The sequence below is a fragment of the Prunus avium genome, chromosome 1, assembly GCF_965620075.1.
Source record: "Prunus avium chromosome 1, drPruAviu1.hap1.1, whole genome shotgun sequence".
Lineage (NCBI taxonomy): Eukaryota > Viridiplantae > Streptophyta > Magnoliopsida > Rosales > Rosaceae > Prunus > Prunus avium.
The window spans coordinates 23,779,851-23,799,771 of NC_142284.1; the positions used below are offsets into that span (position 1 = coordinate 23,779,851).

The 19,921-nt window shown below is 38.9% G+C and overlaps 1 protein-coding gene and 2 non-coding genes across 3 annotated transcripts; 1 reads left to right on the forward strand and 2 right to left on the reverse strand.

Moving 5' to 3' along the window:
- Positions 1–1,681: 1,681 nt before the first annotated feature.
- LOC148297625 (uncharacterized) lies at positions 1,682–4,412 on the reverse strand. The gene has a single exon (XM_088247785.1). It carries the CDS (start codon positions 4,410–4,412, stop codon positions 1,908–1,910), a length of 2,505 nt encoding a protein of 834 aa, XP_088103911.1. The 3' UTR covers positions 1,682–1,907.
- On the forward strand, positions 3,811–3,917 carry LOC148297626 (small nucleolar RNA R71). The gene has a single exon (XR_015833251.1). It is a non-coding gene; the product is annotated as a small nucleolar RNA R71 (small nucleolar RNA).
- Positions 4,413–9,560: 5,148 nt separating the features above from the next.
- LOC148297627 (small nucleolar RNA R71) lies at positions 9,561–9,667 on the reverse strand. Its single transcript, XR_015833244.1, has one exon. It is a non-coding gene; the product is annotated as a small nucleolar RNA R71 (small nucleolar RNA).
- Between the last annotated feature and the right edge of the window lie 10,254 nt (positions 9,668–19,921).

Below are 19,921 nucleotides of genomic sequence, written 5' to 3' on the forward strand. Positions count from 1 at the left end.
AAGTCGTTAAAGGCACCACTTTAAACAAGCTAATAAAAACCAATGCATGCCAATCACATTTGCATCACTAAAGCTATGCCACTTTGAGTATAATTGCATCATAGTGTAACGTGTAATACCAAAAGTCATAACATCCAAGCTTAAAGATAACCACACTCGAATGCCATGGAATTATTTCGCCTTGACTCTATCCCTCACCGGATATCACTCTATTTTTTCTCTCGGAATCCTAGGCTTACACTCAAATGTCACATATGTGTATGAAGTTATGTAATGGAAATCAAATATTAACACATATGCTTAGCTTGAAGAATGGAAATTTCTGAAAATAATGTCTCATGAAAAGAATCAAATACTAAGAACTAGAGTACATACCTCACCTCCAAGCAAGATTTCCCAAAAGATCAGTTAGGTCTTCTACTCAGGTTGTAATGAAAGGCTAGGCTTGGGGTATGAAAGAAAGGAAAGGAATAACAAAAACTTAGGACATACCAAAGCATTATTCACGATCACATACATGGTCAGCTCCTTTTGACTTTTTGTAGTATTCAGCGTCCAGGAATTGTGCATATTTCCTACTCCATTTGGAGTGATTTTGAACTTTTACTCTTTTGAATTGCAAAATACTTTTTTTTTTCTTCTTCTTGCAATTTTGCACAAACACCTCGGTACACGCCAATTCTTTGGTGTAGAGCTCAACCTTCTTATTTTCATCACTTTGGCACATCCTAAGCTATAAGGTATGGCTTAGAAACGGGTTGTATAGGTCATAGATAATAAGGGTGGTGAAAGAAAGGCTAAGTGTTTGGTTACAAAGGGGCTAATGACGCACACAAAAGGGTAGGATGAAAGGTCTTTTAGAGGGTGAAAACATGCATAGCCTAACATCATATCTCATGGTCCATCCAACTTGGAAGCGACGTACCTACAAAAATAAGAGAATTCTTTAGTATCCAATACAAACCTAATGAGAGCAATCTAATTAAGAACAAAATCGAAGAGTGTTTAAGAGTAGAAACAATAAAACCCCTCTCAAGGAATGGCTTTTGGCTCAATATCTCACAAAGGTAGTCTCCACTAATATTCCATAGTCATTCGAGCATAGCAACCTTGTCCACCAAAACATTACGAGTATGGTATTGTGAAGTGCAAAGATTATAATGCAATAACCCTTCATGGCAACATGTTAGTAAAGCATTCATGATCAAAACATGACATATACATCTCTATTAGCAAGGAAAAGTGATAACTTTAACTAGAATTTATATTTCACAAAAACTGCTTCTTTTCAATTTCGACCTTAGATCAGTTTTCAACCATTATCCCTTAAAGTATTGCACAGATTTTGACAAGCCTTATATGCTCAGAAAATAGACAAACAAACGCACAACTTCTCTTTAGAAAAAAATACCAGAAAACAGCGTAGAACTTCATGAAAACTGATGTTGAAAACAGAAATCAGTACTGAATCGCAGAAAAATTCCAGATCCAGACCCCTGTTCAGAAAAATAGCTATAACTTGCAAACGAAAAGTCAGAAAATTACGGTCCTTATATGGCTGGATTCAGCACAAAAAACTGAAGAAGACAACGCGGGCCAAATCTTCAAATCCATTACAGATTAAAACAGTATTATCGAAACATAAACACCAATGTTTTGCATGACTCGAAAAAGACTAAAAACGAAAAAAAATTAAAATAAAACGAATGTTACCCACCTCAAACCTAAACCAAACATTGTCCTCAATGTTTAAAATGAAAATAAAAGTAAGGACAGAGAATAGTAAAAGTAATGAACGCGAGAAGCACACAAACGAAAAATTAAAAAGATAAGGAACGAAGGTACCTAGTTGGGTTGCCTCCCAACAAGCGCTTAGTTTAAAGTCAATAGCCCGACTTTCAGATGCGTTATTTGGGATTATTGAGGAGGACGTTGGTCTCATCCTTAAGAAATGCAGCTGCCATATGTGGTTTCAATCGATGGCCTTTGACTTTGAAGGTTGTATCGTCACGATCATTCTTGATATGCTTGTCATGCCACTTCTTTGTATGCTCCTTGTAAATTCTTGCACTTTCATAAGATTTATTTTGAAGTTCCTCTAACTCATTCCTTCCTGGGTCGTATGGTTTTGGTTCATCCAAGTACAAGGCAGGTTTGGCAACTCTTGGTTTGTCAGCTTTAGAGGTGGAGGCATGTACCAATGGATGGCTTGGAGTCTCCTTTTCCTCTGCTTTTCCGTGAAATGTTATTGGTTCAAAAACTTTGAATGTCACTTTTTCATTCCCAACTCTCACAGTTATTAAACCTTCTTCCACGTCAATCAGAGTCCGTCCAGTAATCAGGAATGGACGGCCCAAAATTAATTGTGTGTCAAAATCTTCTTCCATATTCAAAACCAAAAAATCTGCTGGGAATATGAGTGTATCAACCTTTACTAGAACATCTTCAATAATTCCGTCTGGGTATGTGATTGACCTGTCCGCCATCTGCAAAGAAACAGTGGTGGGTTTAATTTCACCAATACCAATCTTTTTAGCAACAGATAAAGGTAGTAAATTAATGCTAGAACCCAAATCACATAAAGCTTTTTCAAAGAAATTATTTCCAATAGTGCATGGAATTTTAAAACTCCCTCTATCTTTTTGTTTTGGTGGAAGCTTCCGTTGTAGGATGGCACTGCACTCTTCTGTCAGTTGGATTTTCTCGTGCTCTCCAAATTTCCTCTTCTTGGAGAGAATGTCTTTCATGAATTTCGCATAACTTGGCATTTGTTCCAAAGCTTCAGCAAAAGGAATGTTGATCTGCAACTTCCTAAACATCTCCAAAAATTTTGAAAATTGCCCATCAATTTTATTTTTCCTCAACCTCTGCGGAAAAGGGATTTGTGGGACATATGGCTTCAATGGAGGAGAAGGAATTGGTGTAGAATTTTCTTCTTCTTGGGATTTTTCTGTGGTGGTGATTGGCGGTGAAAATGCATATCCCACTTCCGCCGCAGACTTCTTGGCTTCTTTTTCTTTCTCTGATGCTTCTTTTTCCAAGTCGACCGCTGTATTCACTTGCTTCCCTTTATGAAGAGTGATTGCCTTTGCTTGTTCTTGATTTTTCGGGTTAACTTCGGATTGGCTTGGAAATACTCCTTGATTTCTTCCACTCAATACATTAGCTAGTTGGCCTACTTGCACCCCCAAATTCCGAATAGAAGCGCTCTGATTTTGAAATTGGGTTTTTGTTTCAGTCATAAATTGGGTGGTAGACGTAGTCAACTGAGTAAGCGCATCTTCCAAATTTACTTTCTTCTCTTGAGTTGGAAAGCCAGGTGGTGGTCTCTGCACATTCTGAGTATTGCTCCATGAAAAATTTGGATGGTTTCGCCAACCGGGGTTGTATGTATTGGAATAAGGATTATTCATTTGTCGATTAAATTCTCCAACCTGATTGACTTGCTCAACAGACGTGAATGGGTTCCCTGTGGTGCAATCTGAACTTGGATGAGGACCTGCACAAAAATCACAACCAAAATTAGTATTAGTGTTTATAGCATTAACACTCAAAGAATCAACTTTTTTAGTAAGGTTAGAAATTTGTGTTGCTAGCAAAGCTATAGCATCGACTTCCAAGACCCCAGCTGGCTTCGGATTCATTCTCTCACTCGGCCATTGGTAGTTGTTGGATGCCATGGTCTCCAATAATTCAAATGCTTCAGTAGCCGTTTTTGCCATTAAAGCCCCTCCAGCAGCTGCATCAACTAGTGTCCTGCTTGTTTGACTCAACCCATTGTAGAAAGTTTGAACTTGAATCCAGGTTGGTAGCTCATGGTGAGGGCACTTGCGCAACAAATCTTTGAATCGTTCCCAAGCTTCATATAAAGGCTCCTTATCATACTGAGCGAATGACATAATATCTTGTCGGAATTTTGCAGTTTTGGCTGGTGGGAAAAATTTAGCAAGGAATTTCTTGGATAAATCATCCCAAGTACGGATGGAGTCTTGTGGCTGTGACAGTAACCAAAGCTTGGCTTTATCCTTCAAGGAAAAGGGGAATAGCCTTAAACGAATCGCATCGTCAGATACCCCATTGAACTTGGATGTGTCACAAATCTCCAAAAATATCGCAAGATGTATATTTGGATCTTCATTCGGCAGACCACAAAATACGGATGAATTCTGTAGCATGGTGATCATGGCTGGCTTGATCTCAAAATTGTTGGCTGCAATAGAAGGACGTCGGATCGCTGAGGGAGTTGCCACTGGGGGGCCAAATTCCCTCACTGCTCTTTCTGCTTCCTCCGCCATATGTGTGGATGGTGGTTCCACCAAAGTGTGCTTTTTGTTTCCTTTGTTCCGCTTATGAAATGTATGTTCGATTTCTGGGTCAGGTGGTATGAGTTCTAGGGTACGAGAACGGTGCATACACGGATCAAAGTACCTGAAACAAAAAGAAGAAATTCAAATTAAACTCAGAATTAAAATATATTGATATTAAAAGAAAATAAAACAGTCCCCGGCAACGGCGCCAAAAACTTGTTGTGAAATTATTGCAAGCGCACAATTCGCACAAGTAATATAGAAATAAGTAGAGTATCGTTCCCACGAAGACTGTAATTTCCTATTAATTACCAATTATGATTAATTCAAAAGTTTATCTGAACAATTGATTAAGAAGATTGATTGATTTAAGTAACCTAAAACAATTATGAAAAATAGCAATTTAATTAATGATAGAAAATCAAGATGATGAGACACTAGAGCATCCGATTTCACCATAACCAATTCCACTTAATTCTTATAGCCAATTAACCCTAATTACTATCCATGTTGACAGTTGGTTTCTCCTAATTCATTCGATATCCCCTCTCGGGCTCAACCAAAAGTATTCTTAATTAACAACCCATTCTCTCTCGAGCAACGGATTTAGGAAATCAAGAACCCATTAAATTCTGTGAGAACCTGCAAGAAAACTGCATGAGTCATGTTAGTCCCTCTCGGGCACTCATTCAAGACATGGTATTTGTTACAAGAAGCAAACACCAAACATCTCCTCTCGGTCTCCGCTTGGATCATCAAATCAATTAAATATTGGCCAGATATTCAAAGCATTAAGAACAGTAACAAATACTCAACATGGAATAGTAATAAGAAATTAATATAACTATAAAAATTAAGTATTCATGGTTAGGCTACATCGTAGCCCTAGCAAGGATAATTAGTTCATGACAAAAGAAAAGATAAACAAGAGAATTGTTGTCATAAAACCGATTTGGCAGATGGACTTTATCTTCCGAGTCTCCACAGGAACACCTTCGAAAGCTCCTCAAGTAGTGTAGCAGCAAATCCTTGGTTCTCTCTGATGTTTCTCTGGGTGTATGAAAGTTGGTGGAAAAGTATGGTATATGGGAGGATGGTCTGAAGAGATCCTTAGGGTGATCTTATATAGTGTAAAAAAACTAAACCCTACTCTTAAAAGGTCTGGAAAAACTCTCCTAAAGCAAAACAAAATCCCAAACAATTAAGGAAACAAATTAGGAAAGAATCCTTCTTTGACTTGGAAACACGTCAGCCATCTTGCACGCACGTTTTGAGGTCGTTCCAATTCCTAGTAAATTCTGGAAAAATATGAGAAACGTAGCTTTATCTCTAAGCTTTCCAAGCATATATTACACACCACTAGGAAAAATCGGAAAGGTCTTCAAATCTTCAATCTTCCACAGCAGTGCAGTTTTGACGGAATTTCAACTTAGGCTGTCTTGACTTGCAAGTCTGGAGCATTTGGCTTGGTAGAAAATTATGAAACTTTGATACAATGATCTTCAATGTCTTAGCTTTCTTCTCCAATTGGCCTTGCGCTAAAATTCATTTGAAAAGTCGATTTTCAGTCGAAATCCTTCCAAGAGTGCAGAATAGCTGAAAATAAGGAAAGTAAGGTAATAATGCTATTTTAAATTAACTTTCCCTACAAAAACCAAATAAAAGAGATATAAAAATATAGTAAATAATGCACTTATCAGTAGTTCTAGAGATCAGATTTCACTCAAACTTAACCAAATGAATCCTCCCACCATATTATGATGTTGCCCAAGTTTTGGGCTCGATACGAAATCAATAGGTGTAAGAAATTGGACAATTCAAGTTCAAAGGCGGTTCGTTCCTAATTGGAGTGGTTGGTGTTTTGGGTAGTTCTAGAGACCGGATCTCACTCAAACTTTACCAAATGACACCTCTAACCATATTAGGATGTTGCCCAAGTTTTAGGCTCGATCTGAAATCAAAAGGTGTAAGAAATTGGACAATTTATGTTCAAAGGCAGTTCATTCCTAATCGGAGTGGTTGTTCAAAGGCGGTGCATTCCTAATTGGAGTGGTTGGTGTTTTGGGTAGTTCTAGAGATCGGATTTCACTCAAACTTAACCAATTGACTCCTCTCACCATATTATGATGTTGCCAAAGTTTTGGGCTCGATCCGAAATCTATGGGTGTAAGAAATTGGACATTTCAAGTTCAAAGGCAGTTCGTTCCAAATCGGAGTGGTTTGTGTATTCCATAGTTCTAGAGATCGGATTTCACTCAAACTTAACCAATTGACTCCTCTCACCATATTATGATGTTGCCAAGTTTTGGGCTCGATCCAAGATCAGTAGGTGTAAAAAATTGGACAATTCAAGTTCAAAGGCAGTTCGTTCCAAATTGGAGTGGTTGGTGTTTTGGGTTGTTCTAGAGATCGGATTTCATTCAAACTTAACCAAATGACTCCTCCCACCATATTATGATGTTGCCCAAGTTTTGGGCTCGATCCGAAATCTATAGGTGTAAGAACTTGGACAATTCAAGTTCAAAGGCAGTTCGTTCCTAATTGGAGTGGTTGGTGTTTTGGGTAGTTCTAGAGATCGGATTTCACTCAAACTTAACCAAATGACTCCTCTGATCAGTTCATAATTGTATATTATTTTGTACCCCTCTAGCTTATGATTTGGTTATGTTATTGAGTTAAACTTGTGCTTTTAATCCCTTTTTTGTTTATCATTCAGTTCATTGGGCCTTAGATAGCAATGGTGGCTTTGGATAGGAAAAGATCCAAAATGGTGCAAAAACGAGCAGACTGAGTTAGCAATTTGTTTCGGCCTTAACTTCCTCCTCCCAACATGTATTGGCCCAATTAATATGGGGTTGGAAAGAAGAGATTCTGAACTACAAGATGGACTGCTAAAACATATCAATTGACGAAGCCAAGCCCAATCCATGGGCCCATCAAAATGCACACCATACATTCCAGTCTATTTTCGGCAGTCAACTTGTAAGGCCCAAAACGTACACTTATACTGCTCAGATGGGAATGGATTCTTCATCAAAACTTTTCCAATGGGTGTCTATTATGACATATCCAAATTTGAGCCACATTGGATACATATTGAAATCTCAGGCCTTCATACACCAAGCCTGGTTCACCAGCATCTTTTATTTCCAGCAACCAAAAGAAATCCCACATGGGTTGGCAGCAAAAGGCAGCCAAAATTGAACACCCATGTGAAGAAAGCTTGAGGTGCAGCAAAAGAAGTATGGGATGGGATTGATTCCAACCACACTAACATAGACAAGATGAAGTGGGAGTTATGGGTTGTATTAAATGAGGAATGGTGGTGTTGGATTTCATCATGATGTTCCTCCCTCTTAACCCTATAAATAGAGGAGTCTTCAAGCTACAAACTCACTTCAGCCATCCTCCACACTTCCATCATTCCATCAACACATCCAGAAATCATCCTCATACATCCCCACAACCCCAAACACTCAAGCAATCAACCCAATACTCTAAACTGCCCCAAAATCACCAAAACAGCTCCAGAAAACCTCCCTTCCATTTCCCTACGAATTTCCTCTTTCTCAGCCATCACCACTCACTCAAACTCATCCCAAATCACCTCCATATCCTTCATACATCCTTCTAGACGTGGAGAAGCTCTTGGAGAAGCATTGGACACCACAAGAACTTCAGAAAAGGGTTTTTCTACTCTTATGGCATTCATTATGTTTTCCCATTTTTGTTTTAGTTTGTTTTCCATTATGAGTAGCTAAATCCATAACTAGGGCTTCGATGTAACCTAACATGAATATTCTGGGTTTATAAGTTTGAAGTTTGGAGTTTCAAGTTTGATTCATGATTCATGTTCTTATTCAATATGCTTATAAGTTAACATGCTTGTTTGAATGATTGATCACCATTAGAACTTGTTTGTTAACTATCTTGGTTTGAATTAAGAGTAGACACCATGCTTTAATTCGAATTGAACTATGAATAGGAAGAGTATGTATGGACATTCGACAACAGGGATTAGATACATGCTTGGTTGTTTAAATTGTTCTTCTATGCTTAATGGGTTCCTAATGCTTAATTTTAGGTTAGACAACAAATGATCAAATTAGGGAATTAGGAACACAAGGTTAGGACCAAACACCATGGCCTAATCATACTTTAGGTAGAATCAATCTTTGAATCTGAATTAGACTTGTTACTTGACTCCTTATAACCCAGAATTGAATTGTTATGGTGATTCGAATGCCCTAGTCTCCAAATCTGTTTTCCATCTCTTAAAACCACTCTTTGTTACATTTGTTTACTTGTTTTTGTTTGCAATTTCATTTTGCTTATTTTGTTCAACAATCACAACCACTCTTGCTTTAAATTCTGTTTTAGACATAACCTCCTACTTTCTTGAATTTGGTAAGCTAAGTACATAACTAGTTTTAACTTCTCAATCTTCGTGGGTACGACCTCGTACTTGTCTTGCTATACTACTAATTGCCCCGTACAATTGCGAGTTAACATAATAATTAACAACAAATTTTGGCGCCGTTGCCGGGGACTGAACGAAAGTTCTTCCCTGGTTTTGTGCCCAAGGTTACCCTATTCTTTTTAGTGTTTCTAATTAATCTAATTTTCTGTTTCAGGTAGTTTATGTCTAAAAAGCCATTACTTGAACAAGTGAGGTCTTCGTTCCAACGTTCTAGATCTTTGAACGCAGGACCATCGTTGCAACCCAGACGAGTGACCTCTGAAATTCAGAGTCGTCTAGAAAGAGAGTTGTCAACTGCAAAAGAGCAAGCTCTGGCCACATTTTCAAGTCTTGCTCTCCACACTGAACTTCCTGGTTCTTCACTTTCAAATTCGGAAGCAAGTTCAGACCAAGAAGAAGAAGAAGAGATGGCTGCCAATGAGTTCATGGGAGAACTTGATATCCCAACAATTCCAGCATCTCCTTCAAGCATTTTGCTGCCCACTGTAGCTCGAAATTATGAGCTTAAATCTTCTCATCTTAATATGCTGCCTTCCTTTTATGGTTTACCTAATGAAGATCCATTAACTCATATAAAGGATATTTTTAATGTTGTGAGTTCTTTTCCCTTGACAGGTGTGACAGAAGATCAACTTCGAATGAGAGTGTTTCCATACACTTTGAAGGATAAGGCGAAATATTGGTTGAATTCTTTGAAGCCTGGTTCACTCACTACATGGGCTGCCATTCAAAAGAAGTTCTTGGAGAAATACTTCTCCACGCAAAAGACCGACATGCTTAGGGATAAGATCTTGTTATTTGCACAGCAAGATGACGAGTCGTTTTGTGAAGCATGGGAGAGGTTCAATGGGATGCTCAATCAATGTCCTCATCATGGGATTCCATTGAAGCTTCAAATGCGTTTGTTTTATAAAGGACTAACCCCTTCTAGTCATAATATTGTCACGAATTTTGCAGGTGGTTCTTATAAAACCAAAACTCCAGAAGAAACGTACGAACTCTTTGAGGAGATAGCAATGGAGACCCAACATACGGATACAAGAGGTAAACGTGTTATTAGTGGTTCTAATGATGCTTCTAGTGTGCAGATTTCAAAACTGGAACAAAAGCTAGATGCTCTTCTTGCATTAAACTCAAGAAGCCCTCCGAAGGAAGTGTGTAGTATTTGCGAAACTCCTGACCATGCTACCATAGCTTGTCCACTTGGGGCTAGATATCCAGAATTTGTGCAAGAGCAAGCTAAGTTGGTAAATTCCTACAACCAAGGTCCAAGAAATGATCCATACTCTCAAAGTTATAATCCAGGTTGGAGGAATCATCCAAACTTTTCATGGAGGAATACTTAGAATCAAGCCAATCCCCCTTCATTCCAAAAGCCACAACAAACATCATCATTGGAGGATATAGTTAAGCAGATGGCAATCAACCAATCCAATTTCTAGCAAACTACACAAGCTGCCATTGCCAAATTGGAAGTTTAAATAGGCCAATTAGCTGCTGAAATAACTCAAAGAGCACCTGGGAAATGGCCAAGCCAAACCGAGATCAATCCAAAGAACCAAGAAGCCAAGGCCATTCATGTGCTCAGATCAGGTAAGATCATTGATAGTAAAGTTGATTCTAATCTTTCAAATGATGTTGTGATTGTAGAAGATGAAGAGGAGGAGACCACGGCTACAGAAGGGGAACATCTCAAAACTTCTCAATCTGCTCCTAATGCCAAATCAGATTCTCAGGAATCCAAACAATTCCAATTCCATAAGAGAGATGACAAATTTGTGCCACCACATCTTCAAGAAGATAGATACGTGCCACCCGCTCCATATGTTCCACCGATTCCATTTCCAGGCCGTCTTAAGAAAGCAAAGCAAGATAAGGCTTTTAAAGAGATTTATGATATTTTGAGTAAAGTTAATATCAATTTGCCTTTGCTTGATGTTATTGAACAGATTCCTGCATATGGAAAGTTCATCAAGGACTTGAAAACTCATAAGCTCAATTTCGCTCCAAATGAAGATGTAAAGCTTGACAAGAATGTAAGTGCTGTGTTGCAAAGGAAGCTTCCACCAAAACTAGTTGATCCTGGCAGCTTTGACATTCCCATTAACATTGGAGGCAAGAAGGTTGGAAGAGCCATGTTGGACTTGGGAGCAAGTGTCAACCTAATGCCATATTCATTGTATCAAAAGCTTGGCTTAGAAGGGATGAGGAAGACTTCAGTAGGACTTGAACTAGCTGATCATTCTATAAAATATCCAAAAGGTATTGTAGAAGATATTTTAGTTCAAGTTAATACACTAATTCTCCTTGCTGATTTTGTAGTGATGGACATGGAAGACAATCCAAATGGAGATCATGTTGATTGCATTCTCCTAGGCAGGCCATTCATGGCCACTGCAGACACAGTTATCAAAGTGAAAGATAGCACCCTTTCCATGAGTGTTCTGGGTGAAACTGTTGAATTTAAAATGCTTAATGCTCTATCTCAACCTTCTATCTCTCTTGATTCTTGCTTTTCAATTGATGTTGTGGATCATGAGGTTTCTTCCAAAATTTTGCAGAGAAAGTCTAATGATGCTCTAGAAGCTGTCTTAACACAAGAAGAGGAAGATCTTTGTGAACCGGAGTTCCAAGAAGTGGTGGCTGCCTTAGAAGTGTTTCAACCATACCCACCATCCTTTAGGCCACCACTCGAGCCTCTTGGACCATCATCCACGAAATTGGAGCCATCCATTATCACCCCACCAAAGCTAGAACTTAAACCACTGCCCAATCATCTTAAATATACTTATTTGGGTGCTAACGAAACTCTCCCTGTTATAATTGCTGCAGGTCTCACCTCACATGAAGAAGAGAGCTTAATTAACGTTCTAAAAGAGCATAAAACAGCCATTGCGTGGACCATAGCAGACATCAAAGGAATTAGTCCAAGCATGTGCATGCACCGGATTCTAATGGAAGAAGACAGCAAACCATCCCGTGATGCTCAAAGGAGGCTAAATCCCAACATGAAAGAGGTGGTTCGAGCTGAAGTTTTAAAGCTACTCGATGTAGGAATCATCTACCCAATTTCAGATTCTAAGTGGGTGAGCCCTGTACAAGTTGTTCCGAAGAAGTCCGGAATCACCGTTGTGAAGAATGAGAAGAATGAGATAGTTCCTACACGAACTATCACTGGTTGGAGAGTTTGCATTGATTACAGGAAGTTGAACACATCCACTAGAAAAGATCATTTCCCCTTGCCTTTTATTGATCAAATGCTTGAACGTTTATCTGGCCATGCTTACTATTGTTTTCTTGATGGTTTTTCAGGTTATAATCAAATTCCCATTGCTCCGGAAGACCAAGAGAAAACCACATTCACATGCCCATTTGGTATGTTTGCTTATAGAAGGATGCCATTCGGTTTGTGCAATGCCCCAGCAACTTTCCAAAGATGCATGATGTCAATCTTTTCAGATATGGTGGAACGATTCATTGAGGTATTTATGGATGATTTTTCAGTTTTTGGTTCCTCTTTTGATAATTGTCTTCACCACTTGTCTCTAGTGCTTAAAAGATGCCAGGAAACAAATCTGATTTTGAATTGGGAGAAGTGTCACTTCATGGTGAGACAAGGCATTGTGCTAGGCCATGTGATTTCAAGCAAGGGAATTGAAGTGGATAAAGCCAAGATCGATCTCATCTCAAATCTGCCACCCCCTACCTCTGTGAAAAGAATTAGAAGCTTTCTAGGTCATGCTGGATTCTATAGAAGGTTCATCAAAAATTTCTCAAGCATTACAAGGCCATTGTGTAATCTCCTTGCTAAGGATGCTGTTTTTGAGTTTAATGAAGCTTTCATGGAAGCCTTTACTACCTTGAAGAGGGAGCTAACTTCAGCCCCTATTATCATAGCTCCAGATTGGTCTTTACCATTTGAAATAATGTGTGATGCCTCTGACTTTGCTATTGGTGCAGTTTTAGGTCAAAAGAAGAACAAGCTCCCCCATGTGATTCATTATGTTAGCCGGACCTTGAATGATGCTCAAATCAACTACTCCACAACAGAGAAGGAGTTCCTTGCTGTGGTTTTTGCTTTAGAAAAATTTCGTTCTTATCTTGTTGGTTCTAAAGTAATTGTTTATTCTGACCATGCAGCTCTTAGATACTTGCTCACTAAGAAGGACGCCAAACAACGCTTGATTAGATGGATTCTCTTGCTGCAAGAGTTCGATTTGGAAATTCGAGACAAGAAGGGATGTGAGAATGTGGTAGCTGATCATTTGAGCAGAATTGTGGTTGAAGAAAAAGGAGAAGCTGTGCTACCCTTGAATGATACTTTCCCTGATGAACAACTATATGCTGCCCAAGTCAAAGAACCATGGTATGCTGATTTTGTTAATTATCTTGCTTGTGGTGTTCTTAGAAATGATCTAACTTCTCAGGACAAGAAGATGTTCTTTTCCATGGTGAAACATTATGTCTGGGATGAAACTTTCTTATTCAAGCATTGCCCGGATCAACTCATCAGAAGATGTGTTCCAGAAGAAGAGCAAGAAAGCATACTTAGGCATAGCCACGAATTGGCTTGTGGAGGTCACTTTGGAGCTAAGAAAACAGCACTTAAAATTCTCCAATCTGGTTTCTTTTGGCCCACTCTATTCAAAGATGCATTTAATTTTTGTGTTAAGTGTGATAGGTGTCAAAGGATGGGGAACATAAGTCGCAGGAAGGAAATGCCATTGAATAGCATACTTGTTGTGGAGCTCTTCGATGTGTGGGGTATTGATTTCATGGGACCATTCCCATCTTCCTTTGGTTGTACTTACATACTTGTTGCTGTTGATTATGTGTCTAAATGGGTGGAAGCCATAGCCACCAAAACCAATGATCATAAGGTGGTGCTCAAGTTCTTGAAGGATAATATTTTCACAAGGTTTGGTACTCCAAGGGCTGTCATTAGTGATGGAGGCAGCCACTTCTGTAACAAGCCATTCAAAGCACTCATGAAGAAGTACAACATCACCCATCGAGTCTCTACACCATATCATCCGCAAACTTCTGGTCAAGTGGAAATAAGCAATAGAGAAATTAAGCACATCCTGGAGAAGGTGGTGAACAATACAAGGAAAGATTGGGCAGCCAAGCTCAATGATTCATTATGGGCTTATAGGACTGCATATAAGACTCCCATTGGGATGAGCCCTTATCGTCTTGTGTTTGGGAAAGCCTGTCACCTGCCAATGGAGCTTGAACACAATGCTTTTTGGGCCATCAAGAAGTTAAATTTTGATCTAGACAAGGCAGGCCATGCAAGATAGTTTCAGCTCAATGAATTGGAAGAAATTAGACATGAGTCTTATGAGAATGCAAAGCTTTACAAAGAACGAACCAAGAGTTACCATGACAGAAACATTCAACGGAAAGAGTTCTCCAAAGGTATGTCAGTTCTTTTGTTTAACTCACGATTGCGTCTCTTTCCAGGAAAATTGAAGTCTAGATGGCAAGGCCCATTCACCGTGGTCAATGTTTCTCCCTATGGAGCTGTGGAGATTCAAAACCCTAAAGACGACTCAACTTTCAAAGTAAATGGACAACGTTTAAAGCCATTCTATGAGGGAATCTCAGCTGGCATTCAAACAGGCCATGTGGTGGATCAACTTCCCTTTGTACCATCAACTTAGCTGATCACATAATGTCTTGCCAAGACAGTAACTAAGGCGCTTCTTGGGAGGCAACCCATGTGTTCAAGAAGAAGGTGCTTGGTAGCAATCGACCTAATCGCATCAAGGGGGAGCATTTCTATCCTTTCTCTTTACTTGTTTTGTTTTTATTTTAGTCATTTTAAGTTTCTGTTTCTTTAAATAATTTTTTTTTCATATGAGCTAACTTTTGGTAACCCCAGTGAGCACCTCCGTCAATACAGTGTCTAGGAGTTCTTTAGGCGACACCTTCGATGTCTAAGAAGTTTGGGTTTTAAGCGGGACCATTGTGACCCCTCCAACCTTCCCGGATCCCCTGGCTGTGTTTTCTGAGGCCCTTAACTGGTCATCCGTGAGTTGCTTGTATATATATATATTTTTTTTCTTCTAAACTTTTTCTTAACTTTTCCCTTTATCATTTACTTGTTCTCAATCATCTTTACTTTGCTTGAACATTGAGGACAATGTTCAATTCAGGTCTGGGGGGAAGGTTTTCAAATTTCATTCATTTGTGTTTTCAATTTTCGTTCATTTGTCACTAATTTTATTTTTTTTTTAATGTCATACAATCGATGCTATGGAGCTGCAATTGAGGTTTCATATCAGAATTTTGCACTTCACAAAGCTTTGGTTCTTACAATTCTGGTGGCTAAAGTACCATGCTCAAATTCTCGAAGGAGAATAGTGGAGACTACCCTAGTGAGCTATATTGAGCCTATAGCTTAGAAATATACCAAGGTGTGCCAAGATAAAGTTTGAAGCAAGGAAGTTGCTGCCATGTGCCTAAATGAAAGATGGTGTGATTCTGTGCAATGAAGTTAATGAAGATGCAGATCAAATCAACGAAGATGAAAGTGTTTCGATTTGATCTAAGTGTAAAAAAAAGTATAAATAAATAAATAAATAAAGTCTATGCCAGGTGGTACCATGAAGTTTGCAGCCATGCCATTATAAGTCAATGCTACCTTGCAGATCAATGAAGAATGCAACCTTGGTATGTTCTTAAGTTACCTGTTTTTCCTTCCAATTCTTCCATTTCCCCTAACCTTACCTTTCATTACAAACCTTGTGAAAGACCTAGCTGATCTTTGAGGATGTATTCATGGGTGCTGGTAAGTATGTGTGTATCTCTATTCTTAGTATTTGATTCCCTTCATGAGATCTAACCAAATATTGTGCTTCTATTTCATATACTCACTTAAGCTTGTTTGAGAGAATAAAACCATTGGTTCTGAGTGATTGAGTGTTATCTGTGAGAATTAGAGTCGAAGCATGTTCTTTCCTCAAGGCTTGAGTGTGCTTGCTTTGAAACCGTGTGCCTTTGAGCTATAGCTTCCACATTACACACTGATTGATCACCTATATTGGCAACTCTATGGTGTTGGAGGTATGACTAAAGTTTTCTTTCGTTCTCATTAGTTGATTTCAAGTTTTACTAACCACTTTGTTTTGTAGAGTTAGTAAAGCGTTTGTGGGTATCGTTTCTGTTAAACCCTCAGGAGACACAACTCCTCCTACTAGGGATACCTAGAGGTTTAAAGGCTTGTTGCATGCGCTCAATGCAATCGAGTTACCTGCGGAAGTGGTTTAGTTAACTTCTTGTTTTGTTTTTAACTTTGTTTTGTGTTGTTTTGCTTGAGGACTAGCAAAATCTAGGTATGGAGGTATTTGATCAGTTCATAATTGTATATCATTTTGTACCCCTCTAGCTTATGATTTGGTTATGTTATTGAGTTAAACTTGTGCTTTTAATCCCTTTTCTGTTTATCATTCAGTTCATTGGGCCTTAGATAGCAATGGTGGCTTTGGATAGGAAAAGATGCAAAATGGTGCAAAAACGAGCAGACTGAGTTAGCAATTTGTTTCGGCCTTAAGTTCCTCCTCCCAACATGTATTGGCCCAATTAATATGGGGTTGGAAAGAAGAGATTCTGAACTGCAAGATGGACTGCTAAAACGTATCAATTGATGAATCCAAGCCCAATCCATGGGCCCATCAAAATGCACACCATACATTCAAGTCTATTTTCGGCAGTCAACTTACAAGGCCCAAACCGTACACTTATACTGCTCAGATGGGAATGCATTCTTCATCAAAGTTGTTCCAATGGGTGTCTATTATGACATATCCAAATTTGATCCCCATTGGATACATATTGAAATCTCAGGCCTTCATACACCAAGCCTGGTTCAGCAGCATCTTTTATTTCCAGCAACCAAAAGAAAACCCACATGGGTTGGCAGCAAAAGGCAGCCAAAATTGAACACCCATGTGAAGAAAGCTTGAGGTGCAGCAAAAGAAGTATGAGATGGGATTTATTCCAACCACACTAACATAGACAAGATGAAGTGGGAGTTATGGGTTGTATTAAATGAGGAATGGTGGTGTTGGATTTCATCATGATGTTCCTCCCTCTTAACCCTATAAATAGAGGAGTCTTCAAGCTACAAACTCACTTCAGCCATCCTCCACACTTCCATCATTCCATCAACACATCCAGAAATCATCCTCATACATCCCCACAACCCCAAACACTCAAGCAATCAACCCAATACTCTAAACTGCCCCAAAATCACCAAAACAGCTCCAGAAAACCTCCCTTCCATTTCCCTATGAATTTCCTCTTTCTCAGCCATCACCACTCACTCAAACTCATCCCAAATCACCTCCATATCCTTCATACATCCTTCTAGACGTGGAGAAGCTCTTGGAGAAGCATTGGACACCACAAGAACTTCAGAAAAGGGTTTTTCTACTCTTATGGCATTCATTATGTTTTCCCATTTCTGTTTTAGTTTCTTTTCTATTATGAGTAGCTAAATCCATAACTAGGGCTTCGATGTAACCTAACATGAATATTCTGGGTTTATAAATTTGAAGTTTGGAGTTTCAAGTTTGATTCATGATTCATGTTCTTATTCATTATGCTTATAAGTTAACATGCTTGTTTGAATGATTGATCACCATTAGAACTTGTTTGTTAACTATCCTGGTTTGAATTAAGAGTAGACACCATGCTTTAATTCGAATTGAACTATGAATAGGAAGAGTATGTATGGACATTCGACAACAGGGATTAGATACATGCTTGGTTGTTTAAATTGTTCTTCTATGCTTAATGGGTTCCTAATGCTTAATTTAAGGTTAGACAACAAATGATCAAATTAGGGAATTAGGAACACAAGGTTAGGACCAAACACCATGGCCTAATCATACTTTAGCTAGAATCAATCTTTGAATGTGAATTAGACTTGTTACTTGACTCCTTATAACTCAGAATTGAATTGTTATGGTGATTCGAATGCCCTAGTCTCCAAATCTGTTTTCCATCTCTTAAAACCACTCTTTGTTACATTTGTTTACTTGTTTTTGTTTGCAATTTCATTTTGCTTATTTTGTTCAACAATCACAACCACTCTTGCTTTAAATTCTGTTTTAAACATAACCTCCTACTTTCTTGAATTTGGTAAGCTAAGTACATAACTAGTTTTAACTTCTCAATCTTCGTGGGTACGACCTCGTACTTGTCTTGCTATACTACTAATTGCCCCGTACAATTGCGAGTTAACATAACAATTAACAACATCCTCCCACTATATTACGATGTTGCCCAAGTTTTGGGCTCGATCTGAAATCAATAGGTGTAAGAAATTGGACAATTCAAGTTCAAAGGCAGTTCGTTCCTAATTGGAGTGGTTGGTGTTTTGGGTAGTTCTAGAGATCGGATTTCACTCAAACTCAACCAAATGATTCCTCCCACCATATCATGATGTTCCCCCATTTTGGGCTCGATCCGAAATCGATAGGTTTAAGAAATTGGACAATTCAAGTTCAAAGGCAGTTCGTTCCTAATTGGAGTGGTTGGTGTTTTGGGTAGTTCTAGAGATCGGATTTCACTCAAACTTAACCAAATGACTCCTCTCACCATATTATGATGTTGCCCAAGTTTTGGGCTCGATCCGAAATCAATAGGTGCAAGAACTTGGACAATTCAAGTTCAAAGGCAGTTCGTTCCTAATTGGAGTGTTCGGTGTTTTATGTAGTTCTAGAGATCGGATTTCACTCAAACTTAACCAAATGACTCCTCCCACTATATTATGATGTTGCCCAAGTTTTGGGCTCGATCTGAAATCAATAGGTGTATGAAATTGGACAATTCAAGTTCGAAGGCAGTTCGTACCAAATTGGAGTGGTTGGTGTTTTCGGTAGTTCTAGAGACAGGATTTCACAAAAACTCAACCAAATCACTCCTCCCACCGTATTATGATGTTGCCCAAGTTTTAGGCTCGATCTGAAATCAAAAGGTGTAAGAAATTGGACAATTTATGTTCAAAGGCAGTTCATTCCTAATCGGAGTGGTTGGTGTATTCCATAGTTCTAGAGATCGGATTTCACTCAAAACTGACCAAATGACTCCTCCCACCATATTATGATGTTGCCCAAGTTTTAGGCTCAATCCGAAATCAATAGGTTTAAGAAATTGGACAATTCAAGTTCAAACGCAGTTCATTCCAAATTGGAGTGGTTGGTTTTTTGGGTAGTTCTAGAGATCGGATTTCACTCAAACTTGACCAAATGACTCCTCCCACTATATTATAACGTTGCCCAAGTTTTGGGCTCGATTTGAAATCAATAGGTGTAAGAAATTGGAGAATTCAAGTTCAAAGGCAGTTCGTTCCTAATTAGAGTGGTTGTTGTTTTGGGTAGTCCTAGGGATCGGATTTCACTCAAACTCAACCAAATGACTCCTCCCACCATATTATAATGTTGCCCAAGTTTTGGGCTCGATCCGAAATCAATTGGTGTAAGAAATTGGATAATTCAAGTTCAAAGGCAGTTCGTTCCTAATTGGAGTGGTTGGTGTTTTGGGTAGTTCTAGAGACCGGATTTCACTCAAACTTAACCAAATGACACCTTCCACCATATTATGTTGTTGCCCAAGTTTTAGGCTCGATCCGAAATCAATAGGTGTAACAAATTGGACAATTTATGTTCAAAGGCAGTTCGTTCCTAATCGAAGTGGTTGGTGTATTCCATAGTTCTAGAGATCGGATTTCACTCATAACTAACCAAATGACTCCTCCCACCATATTATGATGTTGCCCAAGTTTTGGGCTCGATCAGAAATCAATAGGTGTAAGAAATTGGACAATTCAAGTTCGAAGGCAGTTCGTTCCTAATTGGGGTGGTTGGTGTTTTGGGTAGTTCTAGAGATCGGATCTCACTCAAACACAACCAAATGACTCCTCCCACCATATTATGATGTTGCCAAGTTTTGGGCTCGATCCGAAATCAATAGGTGTAAGAACTTGGACAATTCAAGTTCAAAGGCAGTTCGTTCCTAATTGGAGTGGTTGGTGTTTTGGGTAGTTCTAAAGATCGGATTTCACTCAAACTCAACCAAATGACTCCTCCCGCTATATTATGATGTTGCCCAAGTTTTGGGCTCA

Bases quoted from the DNA above. Each gene is read 5' to 3' on its own strand.
- LOC148297625 (XM_088247785.1), bottom strand. From the start codon at position 4,412: ATGCACCGTTCTCGTACCCTAGAACTCATACCACCTGACCCAGAAATC.